This window comes from Camellia sinensis, chromosome 3, assembly GCF_055761805.1.
Source record: "Camellia sinensis isolate YWXY chromosome 3, ASM5576180v1, whole genome shotgun sequence".
Taxonomy (NCBI): domain Eukaryota; kingdom Viridiplantae; phylum Streptophyta; class Magnoliopsida; order Ericales; family Theaceae; genus Camellia; species Camellia sinensis.
Window position 1 is genome coordinate 211815496 of NC_138963.1, and position 20197 is coordinate 211835692.

Below are 20197 nucleotides of genomic sequence, written 5' to 3' on the forward strand. Positions count from 1 at the left end.
CATAAACAAATATTAAACTAAAAAGCCAAAAGCCAGTTTTTTACCAACTTCCCAAATTACTTTACAAAAAGCTAAAAAACTTGATAAAAAGCCAAAAGTTAACTTTTTACCAACTTCTCAAAACACTCCATAATTAACAACTTCTTCAGGCACATCTAATAATTTTCCAAGGTGCCTAAAAATGAACTTTAAACCATCATGGTCTACGGATGCCATAATACTCTCACAGAACGTTATTTTGTAGTTAAGAAAAAAACCATATTTGCTTGTGATGTCAAAGAACCAAGGTTTTAACACATGATGATACTCCATATAGGTCATGTTTGATTCACAAGATTAATAGTGAAGTATTAATAGTCCTAGTAAATTAGTGTGGTATTCACTATCCAATTGGATTAATATCCATTGGATTAATAATCTCACCCCTACCCCATTACTAATATTCTTACAAATTTGTTGGATTAATTATCCATTGGATTAATAATCCTAAACTAAAATGTTAAAACAAACATAAGATAATTGGACCCACGAATTAATAATCCCAATCCCACGCTCTAATCCACCCAATCAAACATGCCCATAAAGGACTACTAATAATCCTTACAGGCAAAACCCTATGTTTCTCTCTACTGTCATTTTCTCGAGAATATTTTCTATGTACTAATATGAACCATGCACGGCACCAAAAACAGCCCCTCTGGCACGATCCAAAGCCTGAAACTGTCCATAATTAGGGTAAAAGGCTTTGCAAAGCTGATTGTACTTTTCAATATCAAAGTTGTGAATTTTCATGAGATTCTTTTGCTTGGCCTTGATTCGGCGTTGGAAGTAGCCTTCGAAAGAGGGCTCTGTGGATGTCCTGAGGAAGAAGGCATAGGCTAGAGCGAAGTGAAGCGATGTGACGAAGAAGCAAATGGGCTCCATCACGTCCCAACTGAATTCCCAGAAGGTGAGTCTCATGAAGACCAGTGTTTGGAGAACTATGAAGCCTAGCCCACAGTAGAGCTCCACTTGAACTAGTTGTTGGGCTTTTTGGTCGATTACCGACTTTTGCTTCTCCATTTGTTCAAGTTCTTGCCTTCTTGGGTCGTTTGGGATGGCTACGGACTGAGAAATTACCTTTTCCATTGATTTTGCAACCTGTAATCATTTGATAGTTTAATAAGTTATAAATTCATATTGAAAACAAAAATTTAAAGTTTGTGTTGTATTTTGGACCACCCAATTTGGTCACAATCCTAAAAGATGTCGTTATTTTATTAAACATAATGTTTGAGTTCAAATCTTTATAGTTGCGCAATGCAATTTATTCATCTATAATTCCGTTTCAAAAAGTTGTGGGAAAAAAAAGGACTATTTTAGGATAAGATATTAGTTGTTAATACCAAAGTATGTAATAATATTGCGCATATACAAAGTAAAACTCTAAACATGTATAAAATTTAGACAAAATTTTTTATAAGAATAATATAACAATACTATTATTGTAAATAAATACATATTTAATAGTATTTTGTTTTGAAGTGAAAAGTTTATAAAGAGTCGTATATATGAATTCTTTGGTATAACATTACTCAAACAATTTGATTCTTATCCTTCAAATTTTTCTTAGTGATATATGTGATGTTCAATAATAAAATTTTAAATTTTAGAAAATAATTTGTTAAAAATATATATAAAAGTTTGTTAATTTCTTTAACAAATCTTATAAGAACTTTTCCAACTCTAACTCAGATATTTTATCAAATTTAAATTTGATGAAACACGTCTTTTTTTTTTCTACTCCAACCATGGGCATCAAACTCATATCAAATGAAGGCGAGGCCAAATTTTTTATCAAATTAATGAAGTATTTAATATTTTATCAAATTGTGTAAGTAATTGTTGGTGGACGACCAACGGAACATCTAGGTGGATGATTAACTTGAAAAAGTTTGGTTAAAAATTTGCTTTAGGTCAAATGACTACCCAAATTTGATAAAACGACCAACTTTAATAAAACGATTGGAGTGCAACAATCATATCAAACTCTTACTTAAATTTGGTCATTGAAGATCCTCTAATAATTAATAAATTATTTATTTTTCATTTTTGACAATGAAAGATTAAAAGATCCAATTTTCAACTCATATTCATTGACTCGTTAATATCTTTTGTAGAAGATTCTTTATATAAAGACAAAAATTTGTTAAGTTCGTCCCATTAATAAGATAGATTTTGTGCAACCCAAATAATAAAATAAATAATGTTAGGTAATTTAAATTTTGTGGTTCAAATGACTCAAATCACTCAAAATGACGTCGTTTTAAGTAATTTTAAGTATAAAACGATGTCGTTCTGACATATTTGAATTATTTGAATCACAAAATTTTGAACTACCAAATACTTTCCTAAAATAAATACACTATAATATTAATTATATTAGGGATCGTAGATTCGGAGAGAGTGAGCAAATTGGGTAGGCAGGTACCTGGTCCGGCCGAAGGAACACGATTTGGCCCAAAACGATGACGTCTCCAGACTCATCCAACCTCTTGGCAAACTCCACACCTTGCTCTCGATTCGCACACACATCAACGCAGATCTTTACATACTCCGAGTACGAAATCGAGTTCATCGCCATCTGTCTCAGCTTCGATCTCACCTTCTCCAACTGCGAAGCCTTCAGAATCTTCTTCGCATCTCTCACCGATATCGATGTCCTATCGATTGAACCGAACGGAGCTGATTGCGAAGGCACCGGAGAACTCAGCCCTTCAAGCCGGAGACGATCGCCGGTGAGATTTATAGATCCGAGCTTCTCCCTCAGCTCGTCTCCGAAAGGAATGGAGAGGAAGTCCGGGAACTTCGCCGCCTGGTTTATGGCCCGCCGCTGGAGGAACCGTCGAAAAAAGCCGCTGTCGGCGGAGTCAGGCGAAGTGAGGAACTCGCGGTGGAAGTTTGTTTTGAATGCATTTGGGGTTTTGTGCAAGGATGGAGATGAAATCGGTGAATGCTCGAGGGTTAGGAGTGGAGATGAGTCTCTGTTTTTGTTGAGTAGACGATTCGCTAGTGCTCTTCGAAGCGCCATTGATGAGCAGAATGCAGAGAGTTAGGGGAGAGAGCGCTTTGAAGATTCCAATGGAGGTGGAAGGCGTTATATAGCCAGGGAATCTCCCTTGATTCTGTCTTAATGGCGAGATCTCTTTAAATATATGTATTCAGGAAAGAATAATGCTTGAGACCCCTTTTGGGTCACCCCTCACCCCTTTTGTCATGTAGCAGGGGTGATTGGAGGAGCAGGAAAAAAAAGAAAAAGAGAAGGTAACCAATGAGAGAGATGGGGTCAAAGGGGGTGGGGGAAAAGGGGGATGAATCATTACTTTTTTTTTTTTTTTTTTAGTTAAAGTGTTTGCCAACTCATTAGTGATGCTTTAGAACACCACTTTTAATGGAATGTATCATTACCCAAAGTTAAATATGTAAGGAAAAGAATATCAATTCAGAGAAAAGAAGAGTAATGATTCATCCCCTCTTTTCCCCCACCCCCTTTTCCCCCACACAAGCAGTGGGTCCCGTCCACTACCACATCACTAGTGGTGCTTTTAGAGCACCACTTTTAGTGGTCTCAAGCATTATTGTTTAACTTTTGTGAAAAATTTATTTTATTGAGTGAATTAATTATTTACATACTTATTTTATAATTATGGAAATATTTAAAGAAAATTTATCCAAAAATTTCACCCCATAAAAATATACCGGAAGTCTCATGAATTTTATTGTAAACAATTAAATCCTATTCACCTTGCTTTAGTTTCCAGTTTTTCAAAATATTTTTAAGAAAATTCTACTCTTATTTTTCGTATTTTTTTGTTTTTATTAAATTTTTTTAATATTTTAAGTAATTTTTTTACTTTTTAGACACACCTAACATAAATACACCTAAAAAGTAAAAAATATATAAAAAAATCTTTTAAAATTTCATTAAATACCAAAAATATAAAAAAATACTAGAATTCAGTATATTTTTTGTATTTTTATGTATTTATTAATTTTTTAAAATATTTTTTTCATAATTTTTTTACTTTTTAGATACATCTAAGTAAGGTGCATTTAAAAAAGTAAAAAAAATGTTTAGAATTTAAAAAATATTCACTAAAAATAAAAAAACACAAAAATTAAAAAATTTAATTTTTAAAAAATTTAATTCAAAAAATTCAAACCAAACACAGTGATTGAATTTAGAAAGGTGGATCATTTCCTTATATTTCTTAAAGATTTTGGGGGTGATACTAGAGTATTTTCAATCTGTCATCACATGATTCATCAAATGAAAAATGCTTGGAAGCACTAATTAGTGCTCCCACTAATTAGGTGGCAGTGGGTCTCATCATTAATGATGTGATGTTTTTGGTCTTGGAGTTGTATTTTTTTTTTTTTTTACTTTTTTAATGTATTAGTACTATTAGTGGTGATATTTTTAATGGGATGAATCATTATTGTTCATCAAATTTTGATGGAAGCGCCGAATGAGATGTTCCAATTCTTTCACCAAAGTCATATCAAATAGAAGCAAGAAAACAAAACTTTCATTAAATTAATGGAATCTTTCATCTTTTATCAAATTTAAATTTATCGTTGGACAGGACATTCTCTCGGATGTCCACCAAGAGTAATTTTGATATATATATATATATATATTTTTTTTAATGTCCGGACGTCCTCCCAAATAATCAGGGATATGAAAAAATCTGACAGAAATTCTTATTTTAATATTAGAGTGAACGATATCAAATCAAATTTTCTATTAAAATTTTACTTAAATTTGTTGAAATTTTTGATTCACCGTTGGAAATGGCCTTAAGTATGCTTTTTTTGAGATATTTTAATGTGAGATTGTCCACATCATTTTAATGTGTCCACTATTATCTTATTAAATTTTTATTAAATATGTTATTCTTGAAATGTGATAAGACCTAATGTAACAATGTTTTTTAATTTGAACTATCATATTGACATATATATTTTATGTTATCAAATTTGGATATGTTTTCCTACTGGTAAATTCGTACTATACATGGAATAAAAATAATAAATTTAATTATAATTTTTATAAAATTTTAAGTGGTTTATTATTTTTGTTTCAACGTTGTTAAACAGAAAAGTTGAAAAAATTATAAACTGACCCGATCCAGATGAAACGGCATTCATATAGTGGTAGCCCATGCTATACACGGCTTTATAAATTAAAAAAAAAATTATTATAATTATCTTAAAATAATTTAATATTTTATCTTACGATATACATAAAATTTATAAGTTAACTTTTATATTTATAACTTTTTAAATTATTAGTTTAAAAAAATTAAAATATATATAGTACAATTTTAATAATTTGTATTAAAAAAAAAGTTAAACCTGATTAAATGAGATTAACTGAGTTATGACATAACTTTTCTTGTTATGAAAAGGGTCCAGCTTGTCTCAAATTGAGATCAAGACTGAACCCGTCCAGTCCGGTCTATGAGATTAACTGAGTTATGACATAACTTTGGCCCGTTTTGATAATCCGAACCGTTTAATGTGTAGAACTCGTCGAGTACTATATGCCTACAAAAAATCACGTTGATTGGATATCAATAGCTATGTGATCAAATCAGTTTTATATAAAAAAATTTGAACGGTGAAAAAATTAATGGTTGATAAAAAACTGTTTTGTTCACATAGCTATCGATATTCGATCAACGTGATTTTTTACAGGCTTATAGTACTTGATGAGTTCTACACATTGACGGTTTAGATTATCAAAACAGGACCCGTTGTAAGCCCTCACGAGCCCAACAGCACGGTCCAGTCCGATCTTGGACTAGACCAAAGCAGAGCCTTTTGAAAATATATAAATTTAAAAGTTATAATTAAAACAAATATATAATTTTATTATTAAATATGAAGTGAAGTGATATTTAACAATAATTAATATAATGTTTCTATTATTAATCCAATAATTTAAGTTACATTTCTTTTTATTTCATTTTCATAACTAAAAATACAATATGAATGTAATACACACACGAATTTCTAGTCTTTATAAATAAGAAGGTTTTAAAATATTTCAAACTTTCATCATTTTCTTTTAATTATTTTTATTAATTTTTAAAAGAACTTTCATTCTTATTCCAATTTTTTTTCTTTTCACCAATTTTGATGGAAAAAACAATAATTTCTAACGTTTCATCTATTTAAATTTTTATCAAATTATAATTTGATAAAAAAAAATATATTACGGGTTGAAGATTCTCTTAATTAGAATTATAGTGAAATAACATCTTGAAATAGTCAAAGGTTGAGTATGTGGTTGGTTGAAATGTATAATTTAATTAATTCTTTTCTCATATTTATATAAAAATTGACACTCATGACTACATCATTATTATGGAAAAAAAATTTGGAGTGTCAAACAATTTCCATTTATAAATATCCTACATATCAAAAAATAAAAATAAAAATAAATAAATAAAATGTGTAGCTTTTTTATATGTGTTTATTAGTTTTGTTTTATGAATATAAACAATTGATATTTCAATTTAAAAAATTAAAAAGTAAAAAAAAAATAGATTGGGTTTTTTAGAAATAAAAGAAACCATCTAACTCTTCTATATATTATTAAGATGAACTATTTTAATCACATAAAAAAATAAAAATTATATTTAGAGATTATTTTTATATATTATGCTATTATATACAACTATATAGTTGTGACAGATTAATTATAATATCTATGAAAAGTTATATTAAGCTTTCATTTTCAATTAATTGACTTATAATTAACAAATTAACAAATAGTAGTAATGGTCTAATGGAATAGAAAGAGGATAAAAATAAAAACACAATGATATTTAAATGTTTTAAATTTATCTAGTTATACAAAAATCTAATGTTATAGTAAAATCTTGAATTCTCAATAAATTTTCATATTTTTTATAAAAAAAAAATGACAATAAAAAAAAATGGATACCCATTTTTTTTACTTCAATTTTATAGTCTTCACCAAAGAAAACAAAACCTTATCAAAATCCTTGGCATGGAATGGACATAGATGCTTCGAATATAACTATAATCACCAATAATTTTTCTCTACTATGCAAACCTGTAAACAAACACATAAATCTCACTAAAACCGAAATCAAAACCAAACCAATAGTAAAGAAAGAGAATCACACAGAGAAAAAATAAAATTTAAAAATAAATAAATTTATAGAGTGGGAGAATGTTACTTTCAACAACTTAAACCTCATTTAACCAAATCTGTTAGCTCCCCTGCCAGTGCTTGCGAAGTTTAGGAGTTGGGGTGACTAATCAGATTATTCTTTAAATAAGACTTGAAAATTGATTAATTTGTCTCATTAAGTGATTTAAAATTTTGATATATATATACATCAGAAAAATAGATAATTATATTACTAAATTATAATTCAAATTTAGATATTGTGGTGTGACCGGGCTAGAAACCTGTTTGGGCAATCTCAAGGTTTAGATTTAACCGAACTAGGGAACCTTCTAGGTGTGCACCCAGCCAAACTAGATAACTCTTCAACTGACCGAACTAAAACTTCATGCCGAATCTGTAATTTCAATAGGTCCAAGTACCTTTTACTTAGCCGAACTAACCAACTGCCTTAAGTTTGCGCCATACCGCGCTAGAAAGCCCTATTTACCGACCAAGCCACAACTTGGGGCTAAACCAGCTCCCTTAGTCAAAACCGAACTAAGAATGCTACCCCAAATGCCCAACCGGGCTCAAGACCCTTGCTCAAATCGGGCTAAGAATGGACAGTATCCCACGTAACCAAGCTAGGACTTCATTTATCTTGCCTTTGTTTCTTTTAGCACGGTCCAACAATTTGTGCTTAACACCTTTCTTTTTCACTTGCAGACTTTGACTAGGTTGCCCAGGCACTCCTTTGACCGTCCAACCGAGATAACCAACCTCATCTCAGCACCGAGCTAGCACTTGAGGCTAATTTATACATAATTTATTTCTACATGGGTAAATATAGGTTTTTAGTAAACTCACCAGGAGCTATGGCCGAGTTCCGAAAGGGACTACCATATCCCTGATGATGTTCATCTCACTTTAGCCGAACTAGATACCACACCCTGGGGAAACCCTAGCTTTGTTCCTTTTACCCTTCTTTCCATTATAGAAGCCGAACTTAGATTCCCTGTATAGCCTCTTCTCTGCGAGTTTCTTAGACAAACCAACCTCTGCCCTACCCAGCTTTCGACAAATTCATACCGCATAATAAATGGCATCGCCGAGCTAAATCGTCGGGCTGGCCTTAATCTCGGTTTAGCCGAGCTCTTCCACCAATATTCCATAGGTTCAAAAGAAGATGGCTGGGTTTACTATTTAAGAATAAGGCGTTGGCGTGAAAAGATAATAAAGAATACCCCAGACAAGGATGTAAACGACGATGATTTCTTCTGGGTTTCTGGAAACTTCGAAGACCAAGAAGCCCAGATCCCGGGCGACCGAATAAACTGAAATAAAGGAGTCGCCGGTATAATTACCTCGGCTTAGTTTTCTACTTTTTTCTACCTCGGTTTTGTTATCTTGAACCGTACTGATTGTTGTCTTTTTTTCTTCATGCAGATTTGAATTTTCTCAAGTCCCAATAAAGCTACCCTAACTTGAACGCACTTCGCATTGCACTACGATATCCAAACAGAAGTTGGGCCGACCTACTGAATTTTGAACCGACATACAGATACAGCAGCCGCAGGAAGACCAGGGTGACCAATTTCTTATTGGAGCCCTCGCCTGAGCCTGATCCAACACTTCCTCAAGTCAACTTGATCCCATTGACAGCGGAGCAAGAAATGGCCAAGAAAAGAGCAGTAAGGGCCTTCCTTACCGAAACAAACCAGACCGAGGTACCACCAGCTGCCCAAACTCAAGAGATCGTGGTAGCCCTGCCAACCCATCAGCCTTTATCATCTCGGGCAAGCAAGCGTGCTCGGACTTCCACAATTGAGCCACGTCTTGTCGACAAGGATGAAACAGTGCTTCCCCAAACCATTCCACCGAGCCCACAACCTGAGCGCTCTCAACGAGCTAGCTCTTCTAAGTGGGCACCAAAGATTACATTCCAGAACCGTGCTATCATTGACTCCGATTCAGTGGTTGCCGAAAAAGACCATCTGATGGCATTCAATCTTGCCAAAAGTGTTTGCCTTCCAGCCGATATGGAGCACCACGACCATCTTACCGAGCTGAAGGCCATTCGCTCGGCTACAAAATCAATGGTGCTGGTAAGTTGCCCCTTTGTCCGTCTTTCCAATTTGTTCATCTTTCTGCTCGGTTTTACTAAAAAGTTTCTTACCACCCTTTTACAGGCCATGCAGAAAAACCACATCGCCCATAAGCGTGTGTTGGAACTGCGCAAGTCAACAAGGCAGGCCATGGCAGAGGTCAATGCCAAAATCGCCGAGCTAGAAGAGGCGAAGAAGCAAATAGCCGAGCTATGAACCGAGAGGGTTCGTCTGACCGGTCTTGTCAGCTCGACTGAAGCAGACAAGCAAAAGGCGGCGGCCGTGACAAAAGATAAATATCTGCGCGAGCTAGCCAAGCTCGAGGGAAAAAAGAACGCCGAGATAACCGAACTCGAGAAGAAGGTTGAAGACGCGGAAGACCGAGGTTACAAGGAAGGAAAGACCACTTACATCAAGCAATGTGAAGCTGCAAAAGATCTATTCTTCAAATGTGGATGGACGGCAGCTACGGTGCAGCTCGGTCATGGCCCAGAGACCAAGGTCTTCCTCCACCTTCCTCCGTATTTCATACTGAGCTTTATGGCAGAGTACGCTGCTACCATATAGCAAAAATTTCTGCAAGATGAGGACGAAGATTCTGTTCCAGAAGACAACACCCAGCCTGGGCGCCAGTCTATCTCCCCAACGCTAGTGGTCTCCATTCCACCTTTGCCTGCTGTGTTTGATGCGGTGCCTTCAACTGAGCTTAACCAAGATGTGCTTGCCACAACCGAGCTACCTCTAGGTGAAGACCGGGTTGTTTTGGATGCTGACCTGAACGATCTTTTCTCCTGATTTTTCTTTTCTTTGTCAAGCAAAAAAGTTTGTAACCGGGCTAAGGCCCCACCTTTTGTTCTTCAGATCTGCACTTATCAATGAAATCTTCTTTTGTTTCAACTGTTGTTTCGGTTTAATGCCATGCTTGTACTTATTTTCTAACTGTAATCTGAATGAAGTATTACATTCCGTAGCCGAGATACCTATCTCGGTCTTGTCTTTGTAATCTTTGGTTATACCTGCCAACCTCTTCAACCTGGGTTTTTACCTCGGCTGAAGATCATAAAAAGCTATTCCAGCCAACCACTCTTCAGCCTAGATCCTTATCTCTGCTGAAGAGTACTAAGAGTTTGTTTTTCTAGCCAACCACTCTTCAGCCTAGATCCTTATCTCGGCTGAAGAGTACTAAGAGTTGGTTTTTCCAACCAACCACTCTTTCAACCTAAATCTTATCTCGGCTGAAGAGTACTAAGAGTTGGTTTTTCCAGCCAATCACTCTTCAGCCTAGATCCTTATCTCGGCTGAAGAGTACTAAGAGTTGGTTTTTCCAGCCAACCACTCTTCAGCCTAGATCCTTATCTCGGCTGAAGAGCAACAAGTGTTGGTTTTTCCAGCCAACCTCTTCAACCCAGATCCTTATCTTAACTGAAGAGAGCTCAAAGTTGGTTATTCCTGCCAACTTAGAGTGAAGTGTTTGGTTTTTCCAGCCAAACGTCCTGCAGCCTGGATCCTTATCCTCGGCTTAGGAGAGGTGTTGGTTTTTCCAGCCAACTTCTTCAGCTCAGATCCTTATCTTAGCTTGAAAAGAGCTCTAGGTTGGTTATTCCGGCCAACGAAGAGGGAAGTGTTTGGTTTTTCCAGCCAAACGTCCTGCAGCCTGGATCCTTATCCTCGGCTTAGGAGAGATGTTGGTTTTTCCAACCAACTTCTTCAGTCCAGATCCTTATCTTAGCTTGAAGAGAGCTCCAGGTTGGTTATTCCGGCCAACGTAGAGGGAAGTGTTTGGTTTTTCCAGCCAAACGTCTTGCAGCCTGGATCCTTATCCTCGGCTTAGGAAAGGTGTTGGTTTTTCCAGCCAACCTCTTTAGCCCAGATCCTAATCTTAGCTGAAGAGAGTGTAAAGTTAGTTATTCTGGCCAACTCTGCTTACAATGCCCCTAGCTTACTAAAACAACTTTTACAGCAGACAACAATTGTGTTGAAAAGAAACTACTTGTTTTATTGAAAAAAGAAAAAATTACATGTACTTAAAAGAAAGCTAAAAATAAAATAGTTTGAGATTGACAGTGTTCCACGGCCTGGGAATGGTCTTGCTGTCTCCATCCTCTAAGTGGTATGCCCCTTTGCCAACTAATCCAACCACTTTGTAAGATCATTCCCAATTGGGCCCTAACTTGCCATCTCCGGGTACCAGGGTGTTTCCCATTACTTTGTGTAGTACCCAATCTCCACTCTTAAATTGCCTTGGATGTACTGTCTTATTGTATTTTCTAGCTAACTCTTGCTGGTATGAGGCGATGTAAACCAATGCTCTTTCTCTTCTTTCTTCAACAAGGTCGAGTTCCAATGCTATGGCTTCTCCATTTAAGTCTGGGTCAAAATTTTTGCTTCTGATGGTTGAGAGGCCAATTTTTAGTGGGATTACGGCTTCCATGCCGTAGGCTAAGGAGAATGACGTTTCTCCAGTTGATCGTCGCGGTGTGGTACGGTAGGCCCATAAAACATGAGGAAGCTCCTCAGTCCACTTTCCTTTTGCTTTCTCCACCTTTTCTTCAATCCATACAAGACGACTTTGTTTGATGCATCCGCTTGGCCATTTGCTTGGGGGTATGCCGGTGTAAAATTGTAGAATTCTATCTTGTATTCTTCACAAAAGCTTCTAAAAATTTTACCATCGAACTGAGTGCCGTTGTTAAATATAATGCTTTCGGTATGCCGAACCGAGTGATGATATTCTGCCAGACGAATTTCTTCACATCTTTCTCCTTTATTGATGCTAGTGCTTCTGCCTCCACCCACTTTGTGAAGTAGTCTGTTGCTGCAAGAAAGAACTTTCTGTTGCCGGGTGCCGTGGGAAATGGTCCTACTATGTCGAAGCCCCACATTGCGAAAGGCCATGTGCTAGTCAAAGGTAGAAGCTCTCTGGCTGGCTGATGTATATGGTGTGCGAACTTCTGACATTTCTCACACTTCTTGACATACTTCTCTGAATCTACTTGCATGTAAGGCCACCAATATCCCTGTGAAATTGCTCTGTAGGCCAATGATCTTCCTCCTTGGTAGCTTTCGCATACGCCTTCGTGTATCTCGAACAAAAATGCCTCAACCTTGCTGGGATGGATGCATTTCAAGTAAGGTCCTGTGAAGGACTTCTTGCACAATGCCATTGATGGAGAGAGCCAAAATCGCTGTGACTTTGCTCTTATTTTATTGGCCTCTTTCTTCTCTTCGGGTAAAATGTCGTCCTTTAAGAACACTATAATGGGATCCATCCATGAAGGGCCTAGTTCGGCACAACATACTTCGACTTCTTCGGGTTCTTCAATGCTTGGTCTTAGTAGGAAGTCGATCAGCAATGGATATGGGATGGATGTGTCTGTTATCGAGGCAAAGCCTGCTAATTCGTTTGCTCTGCTGTTTTCTTCTCTGCCAATCTGCTCTATCTGCACTACTTCAAACTTCATGATCTCTTTTCTGACTAACTCTTGGTACTTAGCCATCCTTTCATCCTTTGCCTCGTAGTCGCCTGAAATTTGGTTTACCACCAGCTGTGAGTCACTGTAAATCATTAGCTCGGTAGCCTTCATGTAGAGTGTTGATTTTAGTCCTGCTAGAAACGCTTCATACTCCGCTTCGTTGTTTGATGCTGGGAAGCCAAGGTTGATTGCCTGTTTCACTACTAGGTCATTTGGTGAGATGAGGACTATGTCGAGTCCTGCACCGTGCCTATTGGACGCTCCATCCACGAAGAGCTTCCATATCTCTCCAATGAACAGCTTCCAGCAAGTAGAGGGATCGGATGATGCCTTGGGGTCATGAGTGGTGCTGGTATTTTCTTCCAAGTCCACGCCTATTGTTTGCCCCTCACTATCTGATTGTGCCAAGTTTTTGTTTGCTAATGAGTCTTTGCCTGGTGTAGCATGGTTCGCCTCTTCCAGCTCGTCATTACTCTGATCTGTTTTGGGGTGTGGTTGGGCATCCCAATTCAGGGGTTGCGCGCTTCCTGCGGCGCTTTCCATCCCCATTTCGGTTGCACCAGTCAAGCCAACTGGGCAGATGTGATGGCTTCCTGGGGTGAATTCTGCCACAAAGTCTACCAATGCTTGGGCTTTTATTGTGGTTCTGGGTTGAAACTTGATATCGTACTGTCCCAGTTCCACCGCCCACTTCAAGATTCGCCCAGAAAAGTTCGCCCTCTCAAACAAAGCTTTTAATGGGAAAGCTGTGAGGACGATTATGGTGTCGGCGTGAAAGTAATGCGACAACTTCCTTGATGCCATTATCAAAGCTAAGGCCAGTTTTTCTAATGGTAAGTACCCGGTTTCTGCGCCTTGCAATGTCTTGCTGACATAAAAGATGGGCAGGTGTTGGATTCCTTCTGCTCTGACCAATACTGCACTAACTGCGTGCTGTGAAACTGCCAGGTACAAAAAGAGCTCTTCTCCAGGTATTGGGGTTACTAGTAATGGTGGAGAAAACATGTATTCTTTTAAACTCTCTAGGGCGCGGTCGCATTCTTCATCCCACTCAAACTTGGTCTTTAGTGCTTGGAAGAATGGTCGACATCTGTCTGACGACCGACTTATGAATTGGTTGAGCGCAGCTGCCATGCCAGTGAGATACGGTACTTCTTTTACTGAGTTAGGCCTCTTTAGATCCTGAATTGCTTTGATCTGAGAGGGGTCTGCTTCTATACCTCTGTTGGTCACCAGGAAGCCTAGGAATTTGCTAGATCCTACATCGAATGCACACTTGGATGCATTAAGGCGCAACTTGTTCTTCTTCAGGATCTGGAACATCTCATCTAGGTCCTTGAGATGGTCCTTCTCATCCTTGTTCTTGACCACCATGTCGTCGATGTAAGCCTTCATTGTTCTGTCTAACAATGGTTCAAACATCTTGGTGACTATCCGTTGGAATGTTGCCCCTGCGTTCTTTAGGCCAAAGGGCATGACCTTGTAACAATACAGCCCTCTAGGAGTTGTAAAAGATGTGACCTCCTGGTCTGGCTCATACATAGCGATCTGATGATAACCTCTATACGCATCAAGAAAGCTAAGCTGGTTGTGTCCTGCTGTAAGATCTACCAGTTGGTCTATCCTGGGAAAGAGAAAGCTATCTTTTGGGCATGCCTTGTTGACTGTTTTATAGTCCATGCAAACGCGCCATTTTTCATTCTTCTTAAGCACTACTATGGTATTTGAGATCCATTTGGAGTAGTGCACCTCTCTGATAGCCCCTGCCTCTAGCAAGTTTCTCACTTCCTCCGCCACTATCTCAGTATGGTGAAGTGCCGATCTGCGAGTGAGCTGTATAACTGGTCTATACCAAGTCTTCCACTGCCTTCTGCTGCAGCGGTCTTGCCAACATCCGCAAACAGTTCATTGCTCTCAGGTTCTTTCACTATCTGTACATACCCTTTGGCAGCACGGCTGCCATTTACTGTGACGAAGCATTGTTTGGACATGATCTGGTCTCCAAAGACCTCTTCAATTACTCCGGCTTTATTGGGAAACCGCATTACTTGATGGTAGGTTAACACTACCGATCACATGGCATGCAGCCATGTCCTTCCCAAGATTATGTTGTAAGTGGAAGGGACTTTCAATACCCAGAATTTCACTTGTTTCGTCATGCTTCCTGCTCTGACTGGGAGGATTATCTTGCCAACTGGCATTCTGGCATTGAGTTGAATCTGATCAGGGGAGATACATCAAGTGCCAAGTATTTATCCTCCAGTTTCAATTGTTTGAAAGCTTTGTAATATATAATTTCACATAAGCTCCCTTGGTCAACCAAAATCCGTTTGACGTCGAAATCCTTGGCACGCGTAGAGTGACGACTAGAGCATCATTGTGAGGGCTATATATCCTTGCCAAGTCTTTGTCTGAAAAGGATATAACATTCGTGGCCTCTGTTCTCCCCTTCTTGATGACAGGTTGTACACTTAATACCTCTCTTAAGTGCTCAGCCTTTTTGATCGTTCCTCTGAGCTCGCGTATTCGCTCAGGTTCAAATGCTCCATGTGTTACGTTAATCACGCCTTGAGGTGGAGCGTCGACTGACATCCTATCTGGGATGTTATGGTTCTGGGGGGTTGGCTGTGTCCCTCCTTCTATGTATTAGTCTAGATGTCTAGCCGCCACTAGCTCCTCCAAATGCTGCCTCAATGGTGTGCAATTTTCAGTGCGGTGCCCCTTTTCATCATGAAAGGTGCACCGAGACCTCTCGTCGTAGTCTTTTTGTGCTTCTCCCAATTTAGCTGCCCATTTGACGAAAGGTTCATCGCGTATTTCACTGAGAATTCGGTAGATCGATTTTTTGAACCACGTGGTGATAACAGTGCGGACTCTTAGCCACCTTTTGTCTGAGTCCTCTCTGTTGGCTTGCCTGCCTCGCCTATTCCTGCTTGGGCGTTCTACCGTGTTAACTTTTGCTGTAGTCTTTTTATCTGGAATTGTTGTTGTACCAGATTTTGCTTTAGCACGGGTGCCGTCCTCCTCTACCCGAATATGTTGGTGTACTCTTTCCATCAAGGCCTCCATCGTGAAGGGGGCGTCATTGTGATTGAGCCTCAACTTGTTTCCAACTGGTAGCCCTCTTTTGTACTGCGCGATGGCAAGATTGGTGGGGCAGTCTCCTATCTGGTTGAAGGTTTCCCAAAAGCGACTGTTGTAGGATCTCAGCGTCTCCTTATTGCCCATGTCAATGGAGAGTAGCTGATTGATCTCCACTGGCGTTTTGGTGTTCGTTCAGAACCTAGTCACGAACGCCTCCGATATTGTGCCCAGGAGGCTATGCTACCTTCTGGTAGCCTTTCGAACCAGGTTAAACCTAGGTCGCCAAAGTTGGATGGGAATAGGATGCACATCAAAGCCTCGTTCTGCTGGTGTATTGCCATGACCTGGCGAAAGTGGCTTAAGTGCATGTAGGTGTCTGTCTTCCCCTCGTAAGTCGTAAATTTAGGCTGGATGAAGCTTGAAGGTAACGGTGCGTTCTCAATTGCCGAAACGAACGGCGAGCTATGTAGCCTTGCCAATGCTTTATCTGTTGGTTCATAAGCAGGGTGCGGTATTGGCATTCCTACCTTGACGCTCCCATGCGTCCGAGGAGGCAACCGCTGAAGGGCTGAAACTCTGCGCGGGTCGCGTGCCCTGGCATCCTCCTTCCATCATGCCCTTTCTTCGAGCACAGTTTGCAAATCGGACGACCTAGGCAGCTCCGTCTGCCTGGATGACGTCTGGTGGGTGCGCGAGGGCCGATAGGTGCTTCCTTCAGTATATGACCTCTCAGTCCTCGTTCTTTCAAACCTGGAGTAACAAGTCCTGGCAGTCCTTGATTGAGTGTCGCTTGTCCTGAGGCTCCTACTCGCTGCTTGTGACGGTGTGGTATGCCTACCACGATCTTCCGAGTGGCGAGGAGGTGTATTGCTTTTGCTCCCTTCTCCTATCGTCACCCCCTTCCCTTTTATCTGGCGCTTCATCAATTCCATGTCCGCCGCCATCTTCCTGATTAACTCGTCCTGCTCTTTTACCCGATCCTCCAAAACTTGAGAGTCGATCATCTGCCTCTGCCTATCAGGACTTGATGAGCGACGGGGACTGTTACCCAGCCTCCTCCTTGCATCCCTCCGGGGGTTCTGTCACTGGGGCTCTAAATCTACCATGGGAGGGATGGAAGGCAAACCTTCGCGCCTCCCACCTCCCTCTAGGGTTTGTCCGCCAATGGCGGACTACGGCAAATCTTCATTGTGCGCCATTGCGTCTAATCTAGCGAGGAAAACTTTGATCAAGAGGTTTTTGTTCTTTCTGTGATTCCCAAAAACGCCGCCAATTGTATGAGCACGAAATAATTCTTCTCGTATAATCCTGTTGATCAAGTTTGCGCTACTCCAAACGTCGTCACTTTACTACCTAAAAACACAAACGTGAGCTAATCGGCGGGTGTGTGCCGGAAATCCCTCCAATGCCTAAGTCAGCATGATAGACAATAGACACAAAAGCTCTGTGAATTCAGGAACCAAAATTCTGTTACCTCTCCATAGGTGATGTTGTGAGCTTTTATAGGTTCTGTGTGGCACAATCCTAGTAGGACTCTTATTCTTCCATGTAGAGTCCTCCTAGGAATCATATTCCAGAAAGATAATGCTTATCCTTCAACACCCCCCTCACAGCTTAAACCAAGTGAGATGGTTTTACCTCGGTAGTGTGACAAAACGACTGAGCTATCATAGCCATGCTAAACTGGCTGAAATAACCGAGCTTTAACTAGCTCGGTCCTTCCCTTCACTGCGTGTACCTCGGGTTCTCCTGCTGAAACCGTGCTAACCATAACGAGCTTGGACCGAGCTACTCCGTAGCAAGGTCCTGAGGAAAGCTCAAAATACCTTGGCTCAGAAGGATATGACCGAGCTAACTGCTATCACTCTGGCCAGGGTGACCGAGCTAATTACAAAGCTCTTTTGGACCGGGCTAACTTACAAGGCCCTTTACTCAACCCTTTCTTACTGTGATCCACAGAACGGCCCATTACCCAGCTCGGCCCAATTTACTTATAAATTACTCTCTCACTTACCATATGAATGAAATAATTAATTATTAAATACATTTAAAATGTAAAAACAAATGATTGAACGGCATATATATATTTATGTATTTTATAAATTCAAAAAATTAAAAAATTTGTGTTGAGAGTTTCAAGCTCAAAGGTCTCACAATATTTTTACTTATATTATATATTTTAAAAAAATTTAATGTGAGATAAAAGATTTTGGATTATAGGAATATATATGGGACTAAGACCATCTCCAACGATTCATTAAACTTTACATCAGATTTGAAATTTGGTGAAAAAATTACTTTTTGGAGCTCCAATGATTTCACCAAATTGGTATCAAAATGAGAATGGAACAAAAAATTCATCAAAGTGAGAAAAGGTTCTAGATTTCACTATTTCACTATGCGTTACCGTTGGGGTGGGCCAACTGGTCAACTAACCAGTTGTTCGGCCGGTTGACCCACCGGTCGACCGGTTCCCTTTTAAATAGGTAGGTTCAAACCGGTCAAAAAGGTTCAAACAGGTAAAAAAAAATAAAAATAAATTACCCTTACCGGTCGACCCTTCCCTTTTGATGCACGGTTGGAGCAAGCCATATTATATTGAGAAAATTGGCTTTTTTTTACTCATATTTGGTGAAAAATTTGGTTCACCGTTGGAGATGCTCTAAGTGGGTCATTATTTTTTATATAGATTTTATTCATATAAAAATAATTATAAATTATAAATATAAAAGTTACTATTCAATACTTTTTACAAATAGAAAAAAGACTCAGACCCCTTTCTCCCTGATTGGTTAGTTTTATATTTATTTTTCCTTCTCCTCGAATCACTACCCGCCACGTGTGTGTGTGGGGGTAGGTGGGAGGTGTGGGGTGGTGGGATAGTGATTGGAAGGGGTCTCTATCAAAGCCCTTACAAATACACTTTCCATGAACAATTTTCAACAAGACTGATGTTTAAGTAATTAGGACAAGTCAGCTTAGTGTTTGAGGCAATACTAATGTGATGCATTTATTTGAATCTTATAGTTCTTATCTTCTTACCGATTCGCATTTTTCTCCCTTGTAAAAAATAATGATAATAACTTTTTTTATTACAAAATGAGAACATCGGTACGTATATAAATTATATTTTGGGTATCATTACTCGGCTACAGAAGTAAAAGTACTATAAGGATAATGGACAAAGTTTAAAATAAAAAATAAAACAGTTCCACCTTTTTTTTTTTTTTTGAGATATGCTATTCTGATGAAAAAAAAAAAAAAAATAAAAATGGGACAGTGTGTGTGTCCTAACATCCCAAGTGTCATCAGCGTTATTCGGAGTGTATCCGTATCCATGTCCGATACTTGTACATAATTTCTAGAGAGATGTCCGTCCTTCATATAATCTCTATAAAAATAATGATGAAAAGTTATTTTAAGTTTTAATTATAAAATGATAGGTTCAACCTTCAAATTCAATCACAATAAATAACATTACTCTAAAAAAATATGTAAAATTTAATGCTTTTATTTTTATTTTTATTTTTATGTAGAATCTTTGTTATTGCGATTATGATAAATAAAAAGAGTCAACTCATCTTGAATACCTCCAAGGCAACGAAATTTCATCAATTTTTTCATCTAAATACTTCACTTGTTATTTTTTATCACACAACATGTAGCAATAGTCACGCTAAAAAAAAATAAAAATAAAAATAAAAAAAAAATTAAGGTCAAGTTTGGCAATTCAAAAATAATCTATTTTTTTTTTATCTTTTTATCTTTTTTTCATCACATCACTTCTATACTTTTCTGCATATCTTTTCGTAAAAAGATAAAAAGTACATTTATTTAGGTCATCCCAAACAACCCCAAATATAATATATTTCCGTTAAGATTGGTGTAAAAATTTTATAATCAAAACAACTTGTACCTTACGAAAAATTGATTAAAAATCAAGTTTTTTATTGGTCTCCAGCGATTTACTCAGTTTTTATAGCATTTTCCTTAGTTTTAGTCTATAGCATTTTTTTTAGTTTTATAGACCTAAGACAAATGGTAATGATGATAGTGACGGTGGTAACATGGGGGAATTTTCAATATGAAGGTGGGCAGAGATTCCTAGCCCTACATGTGAAACATGAATTGGAGAGACATTCCATCTAGCTAGAAAAATGAAAATATGGCTCGAGTAAGTTGGCCTCACTGCGAGATTCCCTGTGAAGAAGAAGAAATTCCCAGAAGAATCAATGTTAAAATTCCTTCACTGAATATAAGAATCAAAACTAATTCCAAGCATATGGGGAGAGGAGGGAATCATAGTATGGCCGTTTGGATTCCAATTTAAGACATTCTCTCAGACTAGT

At 38.2% G+C, this 20197-nt stretch overlaps 1 protein-coding gene across 1 annotated transcript; it reads right to left on the reverse strand.

Moving 5' to 3' along the window:
- Positions 1-573: 573 nt before the first annotated feature.
- Positions 574-3215, reverse strand: LOC114318038 (calcium uniporter protein 5, mitochondrial). The gene is made up of 2 exons (XM_028264877.2): positions 2471-3215; positions 574-1140 (listed from the first exon to the last, which is right to left on the reverse strand). The coding sequence occupies exons 1-2, from the start codon at positions 3068-3070 to the stop codon at positions 661-663; spliced, it is 1080 nt and encodes a 359-aa protein (XP_028120678.1). The 5' UTR covers positions 3071-3215; the 3' UTR covers positions 574-660.
- Between the last annotated feature and the right edge of the window lie 16982 nt (positions 3216-20197).